At 32.1% G+C, this 22,744-nt stretch overlaps 1 protein-coding gene across 1 annotated transcript; it reads right to left on the bottom strand.

Moving 5' to 3' along the window:
* Positions 1-3,034: 3,034 nt before the first annotated feature.
* Positions 3,035-9,583, bottom strand: LOC131858854 (dirigent protein 23-like; the record flags this gene model as incomplete). The annotated part of the gene is made up of 2 exons (XM_059212320.1): positions 9,032-9,583; positions 3,035-3,046 (listed from the first exon to the last, which is right to left on the bottom strand). Coding segments are annotated over exons 1-2 (564 nt in total), but the record flags the coding sequence as incomplete, so codon positions are not given.
* Positions 9,584-22,744: the final 13,161 nt, after the last annotated feature.

A 22,744-nucleotide genomic window follows, 5' to 3' on the forward strand; every position in this document is an offset into this window, starting at 1 on the left:
CAATAGGATATACCTTGTCTACCAGATATAGTTTCTTTGGGATGATTACTTAATAGACATTATAGGTTTGTTTGTGGAGTCTTACATTTCAGATTTGGGAGACATCATTGATGATATTCATCTTCTCTTTGATGGAGTTGATCCTCCTTCAATTGTTGCAAGGGAACACTCCAACCCTCTTGTTCATTCTCTACATGATCATTCTTTTGAGGTTGACATGATTGTGGATACTTATGTACAACAATTGGAGGATGTCTCTTTATCCTTAAAGGAGACACTTGAGTCTTTGGATCATGTTCTCCATTCATCTTCACTAGATCTTGGATTCTCCTTTTCAGCAATGTGGGCTAGTACACCTGATTTGGGAAGGGCAACTTTCAGCAGCAACATGGGGACACTTGAGCAGTTTTTAGAGACTCTATACATCTTGAGTTTTTTTTTCTACATTTTTCCTTCATGATTGGGGAGTCTTCATGGATACATCTTTAGCTTTGTTTCTTCCTAAGGGGAGGAACAAACAAAATGCATATATATCTGTGACTCAAAAATGTCCTTATAAACAAAGAGATTATTATTAGGAATTAGCATTTGTATAAGGAATGATCAAAAAATTGAATTGTTGCATTATTTTTTTCATTAACAAAGTTTTCTTCCAACCATGAGAGTATTTAGGAATCATTTTAATTGTTTTTCTAACCTATCAATTGTCAGGTTAAAACATCAAATAATCCATAAGACTAAAATTTATAGTATACTAAATAAACAGATTATATTGTAAGAAACAAACACGATAGGAATAGATGGTTTATATTAATTTATCAACATAATTGCTATAAACATTTGGCTTCTGGTTTATGTCATGGTTTTTGTAAGTTCGCTTCTTCTTGGTCCCAATATCTTACTATATTTCTAAATGATTCTAGTGTTTGTGTTTCAAAGGATTCTGAGTCACCATCTGATGCAAGACAAAAGCTCTCTCCTGCACTCAAACTCTCAAGCACAAAACACAAAACACTTGCAGAGACTCTCTGCATTCAAATCAACACATTGCAACAAGGAACTAAAACTACATTTTCAACGAATTTGAAAACATACCATTCACAATCTTGGCCCTCTCATTTGGCCTTTCTTGCAATTATGTGGCTCTCCCCTCTTCACACAGAGGCTTATTCCAGTTCTTCTAGCATCTCCACGCTACCTCTTCTATTCTCCTCTGCACATACTACTTCATTCTCCCAATGCAACTGCGCACACACACCTTCTAGGTTGCTACCACACCTTATACAGCCACTCACCCACTGCAATCTTAGATGAATCACAACCTTCCCTTGGTTGATTCCTTCTCTATGTAGGCCACTTCTCACTCTTGGCCCAATTCCCACACACACTTGACTTCTCAACTCTCCTCTTAAGAAGCCATACCCTAGTCTCTCTTTATATTTTATTGATTTGGTTTGATGTTCACTTCTTCCGCGCAACCATCCTTGCACAAATCTTTGCTTCTGTACTCTTTGACCACACACTACAAACTACAATACCTTTCTTGGTCGCAGCCCCTTCCATACTTCGTTTCTCTCCCCCTATATATTACATTCATGATCTGCAATTATAGTATTTCATGGCTTTGACAATTCCCCCTTCGTTCTACATTCCTCTCGAGGCCTTTCACATTCATCGATACTGTCTTTTCAAATTACTTGGAGAGTGAATCTGTATCTTTAACCTCCTCGAATACCTGTCTTTTCATTTCAGTTTCTATTGTTCTTTGTGTTGGGCCTTTTGACTTGGCGTTTCGACTTTGATGCCTTCCCATCACACTTGTTGTCATTCTCCTCCTGTTTCGAAGCTCCCATTTCGCAGGAATTTGGAGGATGTTAACAAAGGTTGGGAAACTTGGTTTTACGTCTGCCGATTGCTTGAAAGTGTTTGAAGCCTAATCAACAAATCTACTTGTGTATTCCACCTAAGCACATCTTTTTATGAGCCATTTTGTATATTGACCAAAGCATTATAATATCTGACAAAAAAATCCCCTCTCTGTTCTACGTTAGAATATGTCCAAATTCTATTTCAAAGTTCCTATTTTTGGCACGGGCTGGGAGGGTGTTTGGGGGGTTGAGGAATTTGGTTATACACCTGCCAATCCTATTTGCTAGAAAGCTTTAAAGCCTTATCAACAAATTTAATTTGTGCATATCGTGCAATTCCCTTAAGGCATTCCGTCAAACAGTTTTCGTGCCTGTCTATGCTTCCACCTTTTGCAAACATGTCTTCCAGGGCAGTCGCTGTTGGAAGTTACTATTGGAAGTGAAGTCCAATGGACTCTTTCCCTTTACCATCAAAAACTCTTGGCTCTTCAACTTCTATTTGTAAGCTCTTTAAGAGTTGGTTGCATATCATTTTTGCAGAGTGAATTCTGGAGTTTCTTGCAACTGTGTGTGTACAAACTAGACTTGGTTATTAATACCTTTATTCCCCTGCTTTAAGTGTGGACGTAGGCAATTGCCGAACCACGATGAATCTGTGTGTCTCATTTGTCTATGTTGTGAATTCATAATTCTATTTTCTCTACTCTTTTAATTCGTTTCTTAATCCTAACAATTGGTATCAAAGCGAGGTTAGATCGTTGTTAACATTTCGGTGGTTGAAATTCCACAATCATTGAAGAAGCAAAGATAGATAAATTCTCTAGTCAGAGCTTTAGGTTATGGAAGGTGCAGATGGAGAGACCTTTCACTTGTGCGTGAAGGGAAAGCAAGGAAGCCAACTGAGATGGCTGATGAAGAATGCGAAAAATTAGACAAGAAGACAAGAGCAACAATTTTTCTCTCATTGTCCAAAAATGTTCTCTTCAATGTCATGGGTGAAGCAACATCAAAAGATGTATGGGATAGACTTACGACCATGTATGAAATGGCGTCGGCCGCCAATAAAGTGTTTGTCATGAAGCAGTTGTACAAGCTGAAGATGAAGGAAGGTTGCGCTATGGAAAGTCACATGAATGAACTTAATACATTGATTAGTCAAGCAACTTTGGTGGAGATGACACAAGATGATGAGAGCAAGGTTGTTCTTTTATTATGCTCTTTGCCCATCAGCTGGGATGGCATTGTAACAGAAGTTAACACATCAATATCCAGTAAAAATAAGTTGGTTTTTAATGATGTAGCAGCTACTCTTCTTAGCGAGGATTTGAAAAGAAAGAATGATTAACCTTCATCCGGTGAAGCCTCAACGGTGGTCAGCACCGAAATAGAGGTAGAAGCCATAATAGAGGTGGAAATAATTATCATAGATGTTCGAAATCAGCAAGGAGATCGAAGTCTAGAAACAAAAATGGTGATTGTTGGTTTTGTGGCAAAGTTGTTCATGTAAAGAAGGATTGCAGAAACTTCAAAAGGGCACAAGAGAGAGTGCGAGACAACGAAGCAAATACAGTCTACAATAAATATTATAGTGTACTAATCATTTCAACAACCGACACTAATCCGGATTCATGGGTGCTTGATTCCAGTGCCTCCCATCATGATACATCATGTCTTGAAGCGTTCATTAACTACCATGAAGGTCAGTTTGGAAATGTTTTCTTAGGAGATAACAAAGCTTGTGAAATTACAGGCAAAGGTGATGTGTTTCTGCCATTAGAAGGTGGTAAAACATGGCTGCTCAAAGATGTTTGCCATGTCCCAAAATTGAAGTGGAATTTGATATCCGTTGGACAACTCTTTGATCAAGGTCTTAAATTAAATTTTCTTCCAGATACATGGAAGGTAACTCATGGTACCATGTTGATTGCAAATGGTAATAAAGTGGGTAGTCTATACATATTTAAAACTCATGGTGAAGTGGGAGCTGCAATGGTGATTGAAAACAGCAAAGCGGATCTTTGGCATCAAAGACCTGGGCATTTTAGCAAGAAAGGACTCCATGCTATGCACACAAGAAAGCAGCTTTCAAGCCTCAAACTTGTTGACTTAGCCTTTTGTGAACATTGCCTTTATGGAAAACAAAAGAGAGTCAGTCTTTTGAAAGGTGGGTGTGACACAAAGACAACACCGCTGGAGCTTGTATACTCGGATATTCTTGGGCTTACCGAGGTAACCTCCATTAGAGGAGATAACTATTTTGTCACCTTTCTCGATGATTGTACAAAAAAAGTATGGATTTATATGCTTTCTAAGAAATCTGAAGTCTTTTCAAATTTTCAAATTTTCAAGGCTCTAGTTGAAAATCAGATTAGGCATACGATTAAGTGTTTACAAACAGATAATGGTGGAGAATTTTGTTCACATGAATTTGATGATTTTTGTGCTGATAATGGGATTAGAAGAATTAAGGTTGTTCCTTTCACTCCTCAAGAAAATGGTGTAGCCGAGAGGATGAATAAGACAATTCTTGAAAAGGCACAATGTATGTTGTCAAATGCAGGTTTAGGCAAGGAATTTTGGGCAGAAGCTTGTAACACGACAGTGTATTTGATAAACCAAAGTCCCTCATCTAAATTGGATTTTGGTATTCTGGAAGAGGAATGACAAGGGAAGAGGATTTCATACTTGCATCTTCATGTGTTTGGATGTGAAGCCTTCTCGCATATACCCAAGGAGAAGCGAACCAAATTGGATCCAAAGTCGCTGAAATGTATTTTTGTGGGGTATGGTGAAGAGCAATTTGGTTTCAAATTGTGCGATTTGGTTCACAGAAAGATTATTCACAGCGGAGATGTAATTTTTCATGATACTTCCTTCCCCGTGCTACAAGATTCCAATAAACCAAAAAAAGAATATGTCCCTATGTCTCTGTTTCAAAATTCTGCTCCCAGTGCTCTGCCTCATCAAATGGGAGCCCCTATGTTGTCTACCATGGTTGAATACAATTCTCAGACAGAGAATGATGAAGAGAGTGCTTATAATGACTGCTCACCGTTTAATTCTAAAATTGGGGGTCTGCAGAACAGAGCACATCCTCCACGAGCTAGCACTCATGTTGCAGAAGATTTGGAGGAACAACCATACAGTGAGCACTTTGGCTCACATCATCATCATTTTGTTGGGCACTCTCCATGCTGGTCTACATCTCCACCACATCCTGCAGTAGTCAGGACCCATACTCCCCACAACATGTTGTGAAGCCTTCACACCACACATCACACCCACCTCTACCTACACGACAGCCTTCATCACCACACTCCTCACGTGACGTCCTCCATGGGGTCTCTGCATGTGTCTTTCCCTTTGCGATAACACAATCATTGATTCATCCTCCCGTGCAGACCGTGGAGGATGATTCCACTAATCCCCACTCTCTGCACACTCAACAAACTCCTGCAGTGGAAGATGTTTTTGCGGGCTCATCCTCCCACGATCTTCCTGCACCTAATGTGGATAAAAATCCACAAGCCACGAATTGCCTTGCAAACAGGGAAATTACGAGTGGGAATCACTCATTAAATAGGAGTGATATCGAATTGCAAAGAACACATAAATCAAATGTTTCCACTACTCCACCAGAGAGTCAATTGAGAAATTCTACCAGACAGAGGCGACCTCCTGCAAATTTCTTTGACTATGACTTATTGTTTTGTGAAGAAGCTGAGCCTACCTTGCTAATTTCTGATCAAACAGAGCCTACAACATACAAAGAAGCTTGTAAAATTACAGATTGTGATAAATGGCACACTGAAATGTGCAAAGAAATGGATGCACTATTGCAAAATCAGACATGGGATTTGGTGCCACTTTCGCCTGATAGAAAGGCATTAAGAAATAAGTGGGTGTGTAAATTAAAAGATGAAGCCACTGGTCGCAAAAGATTTCAAGCAAGACTAGTTGTCAAGGGATATGCTCAGCAGCAAGACCTCGATTTCAAAGAAATTTTCTCGCCAATAGTCAAAATGACTACCATCCGAGCAGTATTGGGATTGGTTGCAGCCTGGGATCTTGAGCTTGAGCGGCTGGATGTGAAGATGACATTTCTCCATGGCGATCTTGATGAGGAACTGTTTATACATCAACCTGAAGGGTTTATTAAAAAGGGCCAGGAACACCTCTATTGCAGATTGAAATGTAGTTTGTATGGGCTTAAGAAAGCCCCCCACCAGTGGTATCTTAAATTTGATAAATTCATGATTGATCACAAGTTTACTCGCAGTGAGTCTGATCCTTGTATCTATTTTTAAAAGCTTCCTAATGGCGAATTTGTCATACTTCTCCTTAATGTGGATGATATTCTAGTGGTCCGCACAAGCATGAAGATCGTGAGTGAACTTAAAACTCACTTAGCAAAGGAATTTGCCATGAAAGATTTAGGGGCAACAAAGAAGATTCTAGGGATGACTATTTTTCGAGATAGGAAAAAGAGAGAACTCAAACTATCTCAGCAAGACTACATTAAAAAAATATTGGATAGATTTGGTATGGCAGATGCTAAGTCTATTTGCGTACCCTTAGCCTCTCATTTTTCAGCTGTCTTCTCAATTGTGTCCAAAAACACAAGAAGATAAGGAGTTTATGGATAAACTTCCATACAAATCTGCAATTGGCAGTCTCATGTACGCTATGGTGTCTACTCATCCAGACAATGCTCATGTTGTGGGAGTGGTGAGCAGATTAATGGCTAATCTGGGAAAATCACATTGGGAGGCGGTCAAGTATATCTTGTGGTATCTCAAGGGTACTTTTGATTTTTGCTTATGGTTTGGGAAGGGCAAGGCACTTTTGCAAGGGTTTACTGATTCTGATTTTGCCGGAGATTTAGACAAAAGAAAGTTTACTTCAGGTTATGCTTTCACATTTGTCGGGGCAATGATTAGTTGAGCTTCAAAATTATAAAATACATTTTCTCAATCAACTGCAGAGGTTGAATACATAGCTCTTTCTAAGGGAGCAAAGGAGATGGTATGGTTGCAACTCTTGTTCAACGAGTTGGGTTTGAAGCAATCAGATTTTGCTTTGTTTTGTGATAATAGCAGTGTCAATTTTATGACTAAACATCAGACATCTCAGCCTTGTTCAAAACATGTTGATGTTCGCAGTCATTATGTTCGCCATATGGCCGAAGAAGGCAAGTTTCATGTAGGTAAAATTCACACCGACAAGAATCTAGCTGATGTGCTCACTAAAGTCGTTAAGTGGGAGAAGTTTGATTTCTGCCGAGCTTCTCTCAGCCTTTCCAATAACTGATAGCAGGACTGAGTGGGGGAATCTACTTGTTGCAGCAATTAGTTGGCCTTCAGTGGGAGATTGTTGGAAGTGAAGTCCAATGGACTCCTTCCTTTTACCACCAAAAACTCTTAGCTCTTCTACTTCTATAATTTGTAAGCTCTTTAAGAGTTGGTTGCATATCATTTTTGTAGAGTGAATTCTGGAGTTGCTTGCAGCTGTGTGTCTACAAACTAGACTTGGTTACTAATACATTGATTCCCCTGCTTTAAGTGTGGATGTAGGCAATTGTCGAACCACGATAAATCTGTGTGTCTCATTTGTCTATGTTGTGAATTCATAATTTTGTTTTCTCTGCTCTTTTAATTCGTTTCTTAATCCTAACAGTCACAACTTCAACATCCGACAAAAAGAATGGATGGATGTCCATGCCCGGTTCCAAAGCGCCTAGTTAGTAGAGGCAAAGAGAATACTTCGCAACAGTTATGGAGACTCACTTTACACCAGTTAATTTCATTTCTTTGAACAGTTCATAGGCTTTGTCACATTACACTTCACATTTGATTCTATCATCGTCATGGAGAGGTTTAGAGTTTCGTCAAATCATAATGAAATGCTGATAGGCTGATAAGAGATGTCAATGTAAACTGAAGCTGCAAATCAAAACAAAATTGGAAAAACAATCAAACTGAAAACAATTTAATTTTTATTTTTTTAAATTGGTGACAATTGTTTGTTAGCCCGAATGCTCCTGCACCACCATCTCCTACTTTAGTCCCCTCTGAACCCAACGTTGCGCCTTTTGATCAGGTTGTTAACAAGTTTTATGCTCTTCATGTTGTTTCCCTTGTTATTGATTGTTCGCCTAATTCTGAATACTCCTGTCAAAGTTATCTTTCAACATATTGTTCTGCCTCAATATTTTTCTATAGGCCCACCTTCTCTTGTTGGTGTTGTACCCTTAGTTGGGGTTACTGAAGGTGTTTCTTCTTACCCGTCATTTATAAAAAGATATAAGTCTTGTTAAATATTCACTTATCTTAATCCAAAACATATATAATATTGTATTTTAATTCTATGTATGATTACTTTCTTATCAAATGAATGGATAAACAATGATTAAACAATGATTAAAAACCAAAGGTAACCAACATTACAACTTAAAATCAGAAAGAATTTATTGCATTATTGCATAGCTATTAATGTGTTGGATGTAGAAGAGCTTGAGTGGGAAAGTACACTCTCACGAAAAAAAGATAATGGAAAAACCTATAAACAAATAGCAATTCCAAAATAAATATATATATATATTTTCAGATCTACAATATGATACTCAATACAAAATGAAAAATCTATTAGAAACTGATCACTACTCTATTGTATATACTTCAAATCTTACAAATTTGATAGATAAAATAACATTATTATTAATGTTAAGCTGTACAGTATTATAATCCAAACAAAATGAAAAATCTACTACAAATATTGATACTACTCTATTCTATATATCTTCCAATTCATTCTTTATTTCTGTACTCTAATATGTTTGTAAAACTTGTTATGGACATAGAAATTATACCTTTTTTTAAATGAAATTTCAATGTGGATCTGAAAGCGATCTGCAATTATGAGCCACACTACCCCTAAAAAAGTTTGCTCTTATCCTCAATAGTGTGCGTTGGGTCACAAAACTTGGATTCCCATACAGATATAAAAGCGAATGCAAGAAACAAAAGACATCCATCACATAAAATAAGATCAAAATCACGTAATTTCCTGCAGTACAGAAACTGATTATTTTAAAGAGAGCAAATACTCACTTTATTCATGTTTCCCAACAGATGATTGAGCATCAATCTGGATAACAAATAATAGTAATGAAGCACAGTGACATTGTAATGGACGACTGCATTGTCTGTGGTGAGGTCGAAGGAGTATGTCTGGGCGAGGGCATACCCTCGAGCAAACCTGAATTTTCCACTTCCTCCCACAATTGGCATTTCCCTAACCTCGTTAAACACAGCGTTGTGCCCCACCACGCTAAGTGTGCTTCCCTTAAACTCTCCACTCTGAAAAACGTAAGTGACCGCCATTAGCAGTTGAATATCTTGTTGACTGATCATTGCATACAAACCCTGAGCTCTGCCCGACAATTTGGAGGTTGGCTCAGGGCCTTCCGTCAAGGGGTCATCCATCACCATCACCGTTCCAAAGAAAGTGGGCGAATTTTTGGTAGATGCAGCAGACGCCGCTTCCACAACCGTCACGTTCTGTCCCACAACTGTGTCATGGAAATAGAACTGCAAATTGCTTACTTTTTCCTTTCCTACTTTCAACTTCGTTGCCCACTCAGTCGGTTGCAGGGCAAAGAAGATAATTGTGACCACCACTGCAAATGCCCCAAAATGTCGATTCAGCTCTATCATCTCCAAACGCTATTGGTCAGAAAGATTGGTTAGTCTTTCAACAAGTAAATAGGCCAAAAGCTAGTAAAGTCGACATATAAATCTTAGCTAATATAGAGCATCTAACTTTAACATCCATTGTATACCCTTTTTGTTTTTATTGTTGCTTTTTAATGCTTGTTTTCATATAGAATATGCTAGAAATGTGTTGCTCATGTAGGAAAAAGAAAATTGTCGAGTTATTTTCACCAAATTATAAAAATAAATATATATTTAATGTATGAGTTCATTTTATATGGAGAGTTGTTATGTAATGGTATTATTTGAGTTTAAATATAATAAATTATATCTATAATTCAAATAAAAATGAAAAAATTTGCTTATTTATCATTATTAAATGGCTTAAAAATTAAGAATATTCAAAAAGATCAACAATATTAATTAACTAATTAACTTTCACTAATATGAATAAGATATCGATGAAAAAATAAAAATAATTTAGAGATATCATAGCAATATCTTGAGGCATTCCTTAAGAAAATTCATAGTTCCTAGCCTAGGATATTGCAAGTGGTAATATCAATCCCTTCCCTTTTTCTATTCAACTTTCAAATTCATGAAAAATGACCAAAAGCCCAAGTAATTAGAATCACCAATAACACTCTAAAAATATATTATAATTTTTTTAAAAAAATTAATAAACATGCAACTTATATAAGTCAAAAAATATGGCCAGAAGTCATCTTAAAATTAAATAAAATGTTGCAAAATACATAAATATCAAAAAAATACAACTTGGAATCACTAAATTAGTGTAGATCCAAAAATAAATAGATTTAAATTTCCATCAACAACAATTTAAACAACTTGAACTTTCATCATGCAATATTAGATCTAGAAACCTTCAAGTATGTCAAAACAATCCCTATCTTGAAACTTTTACTCATTTAAGATCCCAACAAGAAACAACAACAATTTAAAAGTACCTAATCCAAACAAATATTAAGAATTACAATTTAAAAATAGTCTTCCATAAATCAACAACTTAGATTTTTATTTATTGTAAAACTTAAAAAGCCATATATTACAAATGCATCTAAATCTATTAAAACATCCAATACATCAACCAATTCTAAAACTAATTATGAATACTACGAATTAATCTTCTAAATGTTGACTATTAATTATCATTATATAATTAACAATTTATCATCATATCATGTATTATCATTATTATCATTGTATCGTTATCATAATTATAATTTACTATAATTATTAATTAGTTATTATAATTATTCATTAATTATTTAATTAATTTGAGTTAAATATTAATTTAAATAAATTAATAATAATTTGACATTATCATCACAAGTTAACTCATTCTTATAATTAGTATCTTCTCCTTATCATTTTTTTTTTTCAATAAAAGTGGATTATTCCACTAAACTTTTTTATTAATATTTTTTTATTTTTTACACAGGAATCAAAGAGCATACTAGAGGAAAGAACCTTGAGAAGAAAACCTCTGGTCACAGCTCATAAAATAAGCCTATAGTATCTAACGGATCAATATATACACCCCACCCAAAACCACATACAAAATGCAGTCACAACACATATAATATCAATTTTGCATAGAGCTCATATGACAATTTGCTTAAAAAAAAACCCATCGGATAATTTTCAAATGTAGACTCCATAGCTGCTATCAATGGAAGAAGACAAAATTTTCCGAAGTCCTGTGCCAAGTCCCATGAGTAACAAAAACCTTCCTGCCAAAAAAAAAAGTATCAAAAAACCTTTGGAAAAACACTATTATATCAAATACCCTGACCTCGAACACTTCTCCAGACAACGAACATGAATACTTGAAATGAAAGGGGAAATCGTGAATAATTATCATCATAAAATTTTACATCGACGTTACTCAAGAAAATCATATGACTATTGCTGCAAACCTTCCCATACCCTAGAAGGAATTTCCTCAAAACCCACCTCTTCTCCTTATCATTATTAATTAATGAATTAATCAAATTAATTATTAACCTATGAGCAGATTGAGATATTAAAACTTTAGTTGTCTTTGTGATATTTTTTATTTTTATTTTTTGTATTTCAATTTTTCAATCCATTTGCTAATGGTTTGCTATTTAAATAATAAAATATCAAAACTCTATATAAAATAGATTGGAATATCATGAAACCACACTATTCTTAAGGGGTTATTCCAAGAGCTTCCAAGTCACCAAAAGATTAACGCCATAATCTCTATGTGACCTTTTCCAATCTCCATTTGTCTTTTCCCAAAATTATTTCTATTTTATTGTACCTAAAAGATTCATTATATATAATATATTCCCACTAATAACCAAGATTAACATAAGGCCAAAAATACTCTTTCTCCCATAAGTCAACTAAGCTACAACTAGCTCTAATACCATAGGGTAGATTATACATGCATATTGAAACTTGACCTTGGATTGGTCTCAAACCACTTTATCTTGCCACTACATCAATCTCAATGCAATTCAATAGGTACATAGGTCATGTCAATGTCACAACAATATACTTATAAGATATCTTCACTTGCTATGTGAACAACCTCACCACTAGATGCAAGAGATCATGACCAAGATTGAACAAGAATTGAAATGGTGGCCTCAACGCCAAACAAAATTTTCACCTCAACCAACCATGTTAGGCCTATCTAATTTAATTCATCGTCTTCTCTACACACAAGAACAAAAAATAGATCTATTTCTTGATCAAATTGTTCCCTCTCCCCAAATTAGTGAAAATTATAAACATAGAAAAGACATATTTGAATGCATGTAATGCTTTCAAATTAAATTAGACAAAACAAAAAATGTGAACATAAAGAAATGGTATAACCCATAATTAAATTACAAAAGATGAACCCTAAAAATAGGGTGGGGTAAAAGCACAAAATTGTGTCATGTTTTAGGCCAACTTATCAGCACAAGTGAATTTAAGTAATTCTAACTAAAAAATAATTTTAGTCAAACATATGGTCTATATAGATTCATTATAGCTAAGTTATATATGGCCCATAACTTTTCCAATTGGAAGTGTCTACTAAATGTATATTTTATACCACTTTGAGTCTAATTATCAAAAAAATAAAAGAAATTAAAAAAACTCGATATTTCAACAACTCCTACTCTTATACATAATATTTTTATTGAAATGTAAAAATACCCTTTTATAGATCTATAAGTGAATTTTCTAAAATATATATCTTCTAATATTTTAATTAGTTTTTATATTTTATTTTTTATTTTTATTGAAAGTGGGTCATCAACACTAAAATATAAGGTTGATTATCTTGTCAAGGAAAAATACTAATATTTATTTAAATTCATTTTTTTTAAATATGATGCAGTAGAGAAAAGAATCTATGTTAAGATAATACAATTCTTTTCTAATTTGGATAAACAATGAAGAAAAAATGTGGTGGGAATTGGAAAGAGTTGTATTTCAGCTTACGCAACTTTTCAAATTTATTGAAAAATATATATTTATAAAAAATAGTAAAAAATATATCCATGCACTAAAGTTTCAAGTTATCCATATACACACAAATATTGAAAAAAAAAAGGTAAAATTTACTAAATAAAGTGTGGTGGCTTATGTAACTTCAATTTTGCATTTTATCAGCAACTAAATTATAGTGTTTACTTTATAAAAAACTACATACAAATACTTTTTAAAAATTTTGTAAAAATTACAAACATAAAATAGATAAAATAATATAAATTTTATTAGTTTTCATCATTTCAAAATTTAGAACATATATTTCACTTTCTATTGATTTAATTTATAAATTTGAATTAGCATTGGCCATTTCCTTTATAAAAGTGTGACACAACTTTGTACTTTTACTTGGTGAAGATGATATCCCTTCCCTCTAATAGTACGGATTTGATTCATGGTAGGAGGAGATAAGGATGAGATCTAGGAAATCAAATCATCTAATTGGCCATAGTCGGTTCCCCTCTCCACTAGGAGGAAGATCTCCCTCATCAGCAATATGTATTCAATTGGGTTGTGGGTAAAGATGTGATCATCATCTTGGCAAGGGTAAGCAATAGATATTGGTCTCTCTGATTTAGAGCTAGAGCTAGCACCTCATATTTATAATGCATGTCAAAGAAAATGCTTCATAAAATCAAGATGAAGCCATCTAAGAATAGGTAATGTAACTTCACTAACCTAAGATTGGTGGCATGAAAAACTCGGTGCAACTATATAAGTATAAGAGGAAACACACCTAAGAAAACTTATCTCCCTAAAAGATTATCTAGAAGAAAGAATATTCTATACTAATAGTTTATAATAAGTTTCATTACAAAAGTTAGTTTAGAGGTCAAAACTGTATTTCCATCAAAAAATAATAATTTGTTTGAGACTTATTTTAATCTTTTATTTCTAAGGTACATTTTTTTTTGTAAGAGTTGATAATATTCAATTTCAAATAATAGTAACATATTTTCTAAATAATGTCCTTTTATATTTGTCAACATCTTTCTTATGTCACTACAATATCATTATGACTATATTTTATTTCTATGCATAATTACTTTCTTAACAAATGTGTAGGTAAATCATAACCAAAAATCAAGAGCAACCAATATTTCAACTGAACTTAGATTAAATACAGTCCAATCAGAGCCAATTTTGTTTTATTTTATTAAAGTCAATAAAATTTACATCATTGTTGCATAGCTGCTAGAGTGTTAGATAAAGAAGAGCTTGGTTAGAAAAACTAAGAATACAAGATTGCACCTTCACATAAACAAGTAGCGATTTCAAAACAGATATACTAATATTGGATGGTCAACCGTAAACCCCACACACTAAGCAAGATATTAAGTCTAGAAGTCAAAACTTAATGTGTGTGATTTAAGCAGTCCATATTAGACTACTACAAATACTAATCACTACTCTATTTTTTGTACTTAAACTCTTGTAAGTTTAATACATAAACCATTATATCTTCTACTTCATTTCTTATTTTATACTCTAATATATTACTTTAGGGTATAATTTGTTATCAACATCAACATTACACCTCCTCTTAAAATGAAATTTTAACTTGATGTGAAAACGATATGCAATAATGGGCCACATCACCCTGCTGTTATTCTCAACTGTGTGTTTTGGTTCACAAAGCTTGGATTTCAATACACATTACAAAAGTGAATAGAAACAAAAAGCATCCATCACATAAAACACGCTCAATGTCACTCAGTTTCCTGCAACACACAACTCCATTATTTTAAACAGACCAAATACTTACATCATTCATCCTCCCCAAAGGAGGATAGAGCATCAATCAAGCTAACTAATACTAGTAATGAAGCACAGTGAGATTATAGTGGACGATTGCATTGCCCGTGTTAGGATTGAAGGAGTATGTGCGGGCGATGGCATACCCTCGAGCCAGCCTGAATTTCCCACTTCCTCCCACAATTGGTATCTCCCTAACCTTGACAAACACAGGGCTGTGGGCCACCACGGCAAGTGTGCTTCCATTAAGTTTTCCACACTGAAAAACGTAGGTGACCGCCATTACGAGTTGAAGATCCTCTTGACTGGACAGGGCGTACAGACCCTGAGCTCTGCCCAACAATTTGGAGGTGGGATCAGGACCTTCCGTCAAATGGTCGTCAATCACCACAACTGATCCGAAGTAAGTGCGCGAAGTATTGGTCGATGGAGCGCGCGCTACCTCCACGGCCGTCACGTTCTGTCCCGAAACTCTCTCGTGGAAATAGAATTGCAACTTGCTTATTTTTTCCTTTCCTATTTTCAACTTTGCTGCCGTTTCAGTCGGTTGTGAGGCAAAGATGATAATGGTGAGCACCAGTGCAAATGCCCCACAATGTCCATGCACCTCCATCATCTGCAAATGCTGCGAGTCTCGAAGATTTGCTACTTTTTCAGCAAATATATAGGCCAGAAGCTACTACTCACTTCAGGAAAAAAATAATTTAATATTTATACGTCGACGTATGAATCTCGCTTAATACAAAGCACCTACTTTAATATCCGTTGTATTGTTCCACTTTTGTTTTTATTGTTGCTTTTTAGTGCTTCTTTATACTGCATTTGAAGACCATATTATTGTGATATAAAGGATAACCTTTTTAAAATTATTGTGTTTATTACTATATTTGCTTTTGAAGGCCATTATGTACTAGATATAAGGAAATACCTTTTTAAAATTATTGTGTCTATTGCATTTTTATTATTTCAAATTGAGGAATTGCACGCTAATGTTTTTTTTTGTGTGTGAAATAGACAAATTTGATACTTTTTTGTATAATAGATAAATTTGGAAGGAAAAAATATATCAAATTTGATGCTTTTTTGTGTAATAGACAAATTTGGAAGAAAAAAAATGTATCAAATTTGATGTTTTTTTGTGTAATAGACAAATTTGATGCATTGTTGTGTAATAGACAAATTTGGAAGGAAAAAACTATATCAAATTTGATGCTTTTTTGTGTAATAGACAAATTTGGAAGGAAAAAATATATCAAATTTGATGCTTTTTTGTGTAATAGACAAATTTGGAAGAAAAAAAATATATCAGAATTGATGCTTTTTTGTGTAATAGACAAAATTTGGAAGGAAAAAAATATATCAAATTTGATGCTTTTTTGTGTAATAGACAAATTTGGAAGGAAAAATATATATCAAAGTGTTAAATTAATATTTAACATTAATAATAATTTAGGAGGATTTATAAATTATATTATCTCAACTAATAAAAGATTTATTATTAGTATTATTATATATATGACTTTGAAAGATTCAGAATAGCTTTTTAAAAAATCAATTTTTGACTTTCATAATCAAACTTATTAGTACTTGCCGTTAGGCAATATTATTGTAATGGATTTTTTTTTCTCTGCTTAAATGGTTATTAAAAAAAATTAATTAGACCAATTGTAAACAAGTATTTTTTAATTTTTTTAAACTTTGTTACTTTTCTTAAAGTCTACATGCATATTTTTTAAGTTTACAAATTAGAAAAATTATTTTTCTTATCAACCATTGGACAATATTGTTTTACTTGTTATAGACGGATTTTTCGGAAGCTTGCTAATTCCGTGGACACTTCAATTTTTTATGCTGCCACTAATATTTTATTAAGGTTTATTGTTGTTTAAGTTTTTTAATTATAAATTTTATTTGGTTTTTTAATATACAAATAATAATTTCAAACCCTTAACTAAGAGTTTCTATATTTTTTTTTATTTATTAAAAATACCATCCTCTATTTTATAAAGACCCACAGTTCCAAGTAGTACTTGCAAATAAGACTATTTCAAACCCATTTTGGTAAATAATTTTTTAATTATAATTCAATTATTATAATAATATCATCATAAGATTAATATCAATATTTACATTATATTGTTAAATAATAAATATATTAATAATTATATTTATTTAAAAAATTATTATTAATTTTTATAAATATTAAAATAATATGTTAATTAAATTATAATCTACATTACATATTAATTATTATGAAATTAAAAATAAAAATTAATTATTTGATATAGTGAACGATAATTAATTTTTCAACACAAATTTCTTAAAATAATATAATATTTTTTTTATCTCTATATTTATGAAAATTCAAATTATATAAATAAAATTAATTATAAATTTTCAATTTTCAATTCTTTTTCATTATTCAACTAAAAATCATATTTATATTAAAAAATATTTCTTATTAATAATATTATGTAATTATAATTGATAATTTCATCTATATATTCATTTGTTAATAATCAATTGAAATTGACATATTTTTTATTTATATAATATATATTATATGTTAATAAATTTATTATATAATTATATTTATTATTTATTATTGAGAAATATTCTTATATATTAAATATTACATTAATGAATAATTAATTAAATTTATTTATTTTATTATTAATGCTAAATTATAATTTTTTAATTTTTAAATATTAATGTTAATAATTATCATATTATATCAATGTTATATCATAATATTAAATCAATTCTATAATAACTAACTAGATTTATTTAGTTATGATTAATGCTAATTTTCTTATATTTTTTATATTAATATATAAAATTTATATTCACAATTATTCTATTATATCAATATTATAAGGCAAGTACTCGCCACTACGTGGCACTTGTTTATTTTCTTCTTGAGATTCAATGGATAATAAGTGCCTATAAATATAAAGATCTCAAATAGATGAAGGATAATCAAACCAAAATTCATATGAAAACATCTAGTGAAGAGAAGATTGAGGAAATCTATTGTGTGGATATTTTTTATTTTCGCTAAAAACACAATTTTATTTCTTTGTAATATAACATTGCTCAAACTATATTTCATCACAAATGTGTTCATTCTCTCAACAAAACCATTTTGTTATGGGTGCCTAAAATAGTGAAATGATGTTGACTCCTATTTTTCAATAGAGATAATCCTTTAAAAAAAATTGTCAATTCCTCACAATTGTCTATTTAAAGAATGTTGATTTTAGGTTGAGCTTCATTTTGAATCATAATGTGAAACTTCTTAAAAGAATTTAAAGCTATTGTTCAACAAGAAGTAAATATAGGTTATTTGACTATGATCATCAATGACCAAAATAAAATATGTATACATCCCAACAGAATTTGTTTTGGTTTAAGGACCCACACATATCAAAATGAATGAGTTATATGTTTTTTTACTGAAAATGTAAAAGAAATTAAAAAAATTTAAAAAAATCACATGACTACATTTTTGTGCAGCAGAAAAAATAAATAAAAAATTTAGGTCAAAGTGTGAGAATAAATATTTCTGGTGTGCCATGTTTGGGAAATCCGCTCCAATCGTAAATTTTAAACACAAAACACAAAGCCGTCTTTTTGTCTTCAGTTTCTTAAGAGAGATCTCAACCAGCCCATTGAATGGGAAGAGAGATATTGATTGTTATATGGTTTTGATTTTATATACCCAAAACTTTTATACTGCTTGCACTACCGTCAACACATATATATATTTATAGATACTTAAATATATATTTAATATATGGATTTTTGCTAACGTCGACCTGCTGCAGAGCATCTAACTTTACCGTTGGTTGTATTTCTTCTTAATGGTTGTTCACATTAAACTTGCCGACGCGGATTAGTGCAAGCATTCAAACTTTTTTAAATGTTGTTGTGAATTTAGTGGGGCAACTTGGATGCTTCGCAGACGGTCGAGTTTTGTTTTGCTTCGTAGTACTCTTCACTTAAACCTCATCTTCAATGATCATATGTTATATACTAGCAGTTGCACGCTTTATTTTCGTGCAACGGGAAGTCGATGGGTGGTCAAGTATGCAAGGTTAAGGGTATGGGTAGCAATTTGGTAACATATAATAAAAAGCTTTTGAACTTTACGAAAATAAAATATATAAAAATAATTAGTATTAACAAAAAAAAATTCAAAAATGAATACAAATATCAATTTTCAATTGCAATTATATTATATTTATTGACAAAATAACATTGATAAAAAAATGTAAAACACTAAAAAGTATCATCCACAATTAGATGGTTTCTGAATAGGTATGCACTACAGTTGCACAACTCACAGTTAGATTTGTTAGTCTTCAAAATTCATATGCTGTTGAAAATGGATGAACAGTGTGATCTGCAAAGAGATTTGTTAAATTGACATAATATCATTTAACAACCCAAAAGCGAGATGTTCACAAGTGAATTTATATATAGCATTCATTATTATGCAGATTTTTATAGGTAATGTGATATCAGAACTTCCAATATCTGGAAAGAGTAATTAGTTGTCAAGATTTAGTAGCATATGGTTGTACATTTAAGAAAAACATGTCTAAAGAGTCTTATATTTTGGCATATATATAAGCAATCATAAATAAATATCATATTTCTAAATTGTATGCATATTAATCAACAGTGAGCACTCATAAACAAGATTTGGCCAACAAAAATGAAGAATTGTTCTTTAGCAGCAATGGTTTTTAATGAGATCTTCAAACTACAGTTCCAGCATTAGTGGGATTTTGTATGTACATATTTCATAAAGGTTGAGATTTAGTGACTTACTGTCACCAATACTTCTACTATATCTCAAAATCTAATTCATTGTTGAGAAGATAGCAATTAAATTTCAAGTATGTACATCTTCCCTGCTTAATATAGATTCAAATGATATGCATAGAAAGTATCAGTGCACAATAGATTTATAAGAACATAGTTTTCTCTTGGTGATGGTAATCACTTGATGAATTTATTGGAAAAATTTCAAACAGTACAAGTGTTATTGATTGTTGGTAGACTACAAAAATCTTAACATAATAACTTGTTTGTCTATATCAAAGCGTGCAATGTCTATCTGGCATGCATAAGCCAAGCAATGCTGAGAAATCCAAAGAACTACCCATTGCAAATGAACAGATTTTGCAGTCTATTTGTTTGAAAAATGGTTTGGGTTATAAGCATCTCAATTTGTTTGAAAAATGGTGTTGGTTAGACTTTTTTTTAAGAAATCTTGGTTGTGGTTTGATTGTGAGAATGATGACTTTCAATGAGTGTGAGGCCAACACATTCTCTAGAACCCAACAAATATAATTTGCTTGATAATTTTGGAAATTGTGATTTAGAATACCAATGAATAGTTGGGTTTGGTAACATTGGAATCCTTTCATTGAATTGTTGATCTATTATCTAAATCTCGATGAATAGTTTCATCAACATAAATTCCATTCCTTATCTACCAAATTGGGTGTCAACCCAAAAGCTTTGTTATGCTTCAGCTAATCACTCAATACAATGCTAAAGTCTGAAAATGTAAAAGGAGCCAATAGCGTGAAAACTTGTGAAGGAAACATAAGTTATTGTTTAGGCTAGAAGAAATTAGTAACAAATGTGTGGAAAGGCAAGAAAGAAAATATAGTTTGAAATAGAAACAGACCAAAGAAATATAGCTCCGCAGTAGGGAAAGATGATCTCCAATGTGGATGGGAGAAATACAGAAAATCATGACAGAGGTAAAATAAAAACAGTGCTGGTAAAAAAATCAGTGAAAGAGAGAAGCGTATTAGACAATCCTTAATTATTAAGGATTTGGTACCCCCTTAAAATAAGGGGGTTTCCATCATTACATGTTATCTACAAGTGATCTCTAAGAGTACTATTGGTGATACTTGACAAATCCTACACATACACAACAACATTTAGCAAAGCCTTAAAAAGCACAATTTTGCATGATGACCGAGATTGTAAGGTTGTGCAACTATAATATAATTGTCATGGGTCTTTGTGTCAGGAAATAATCACAATTGGTTCTCAAATTGAAACACAAAATGTCCACACAAGGTTTTCTACCAGATAGGGTTATATTTGCATCTTTGTTGCATGGTTCATGTGACAAGAATAGACTAAGCAACATGAATAATTCTATGTAAAAAAAACATAATTTTTTCTTTCAAAGAATTTCTTGTATACAATAACAAACAAAAATAAAAAACTAAATAACTAATTCAAATTTACCAAAATTTACAAAAAAAAATAAAAACAAATGCACAAAGAAAACGATATAATGAATTTGTTAAGATAAATCAAATAGCACCTGTAGGAGACATGGAGATGTTACCAAATTGGGAATTATTGATGTGGTTGTGGAAGATTTGGGTGAAACTCTAACGAGCAATTGCCTTTAAACGATTTCATACTTTTTACATTTGAGAAAGGCATGGGGATTTTATGCAGGATTAACAAACAAGTTAGATACTTCTATTCTTTGTTGTTGTGCATCTATTTCTGGTTGCAGGGTTTAGGTGAAAATAGAATTACCTAAAACCTGTCATATATTTTGATGTCATATATTTCATTTATATTATATTTTTTTATTTTTAATATATTTTAGTTATATTATATTTAATATAAAATGAACAAACATAAATATTAAATGTTGATATATAATATATCTTTATATAATGTAATATAATATAAAATTGAATATTTAATATAATTTTTTATATATTTAATTTAATATATTAAATTTTAAATTATATTATAGAATTCATAAATAATTATATATTCTCCATTTAATTATGTATTATAATTTAAATTGTATTTTTTCTATACTTTATAGTATAATTAACTTTGTATACTTATAATTCAAAATTCAAAAGTTCATAAAATTTATTATAATATAACCTTTATGTACTTTAAAGTTTATTCACTTTTGAATTATAATAAACTTTGTTTCACTTTGAAGTGAAAGCTTATTCATTTATTAAATTTATTCACTTTTAAATTATAATAAATTTTATTCACTTATAAGTGAAAATTTATAAGTGTATAAAATTTATCTACTTTTGAATAAACTTTATATGTGAAACTTTATTCACTTTTGAATTGTAAGTAATAGTTTTTCACTTTTTTCTTTTTTATATTAAATATCGAGAGACCAAAATAAGGATAGTTTATACAAAAATAGGGATGGGAGGCAAAGCCTCAGCCATTAACCAGTGGGATTATCCGACTAAACAAAGACAGTCTCCTACAAAAAAAAAGAGTTACGAGAGAGAGTATATACAGTGAACCATATACATCAACTAGAGGCTACTGGACACCTATTGTAGAATCTCATCCTAGTTTTCCATCCATGTTGTCCATCCTTGTGGCCCTTCCATCCTCACCACCTTCTTCCGCTCTAGGACCTGGGTAAAAATTTTGAGCTTATCAAAGTAGGGACCTTTGTTGTCCCTAGGTTCCTTGATCAATTTCTGTAGAGCCTCATCAAATGCAGTCTGGCTCTCCCCAATTCTAGCCCATTCAAAGGCACCCTTCATCTCATATATGAACATGGTTGCCTGGCCATCCCTGAGGAAACGCGATAGCTTCTTCCTCTCAACATTCATCAAAAAACATACCTACATAGCAATTTTATAATGTGTGAGTTTCTTAAAAAACCCAATAAGAGTCCTATCAATACCTTGGAATTTTTCCTCATTTCTAAGCTTCCAAATAAACCAAAGTATGAAAGAAGAGAGAATTTTCCAAAACAAGCTGGCATCCTTCTTGAGGCCATGAATGAATCCAACAATAATATCAAGAGTACAAACATGTTCAATA

The sequence above is a fragment of the Cryptomeria japonica genome, chromosome 10 (assembly GCF_030272615.1).
Source record: "Cryptomeria japonica chromosome 10, Sugi_1.0, whole genome shotgun sequence".
NCBI classification, from domain to species: Eukaryota; Viridiplantae; Streptophyta; class Pinopsida; order Cupressales; family Cupressaceae; genus Cryptomeria; species Cryptomeria japonica.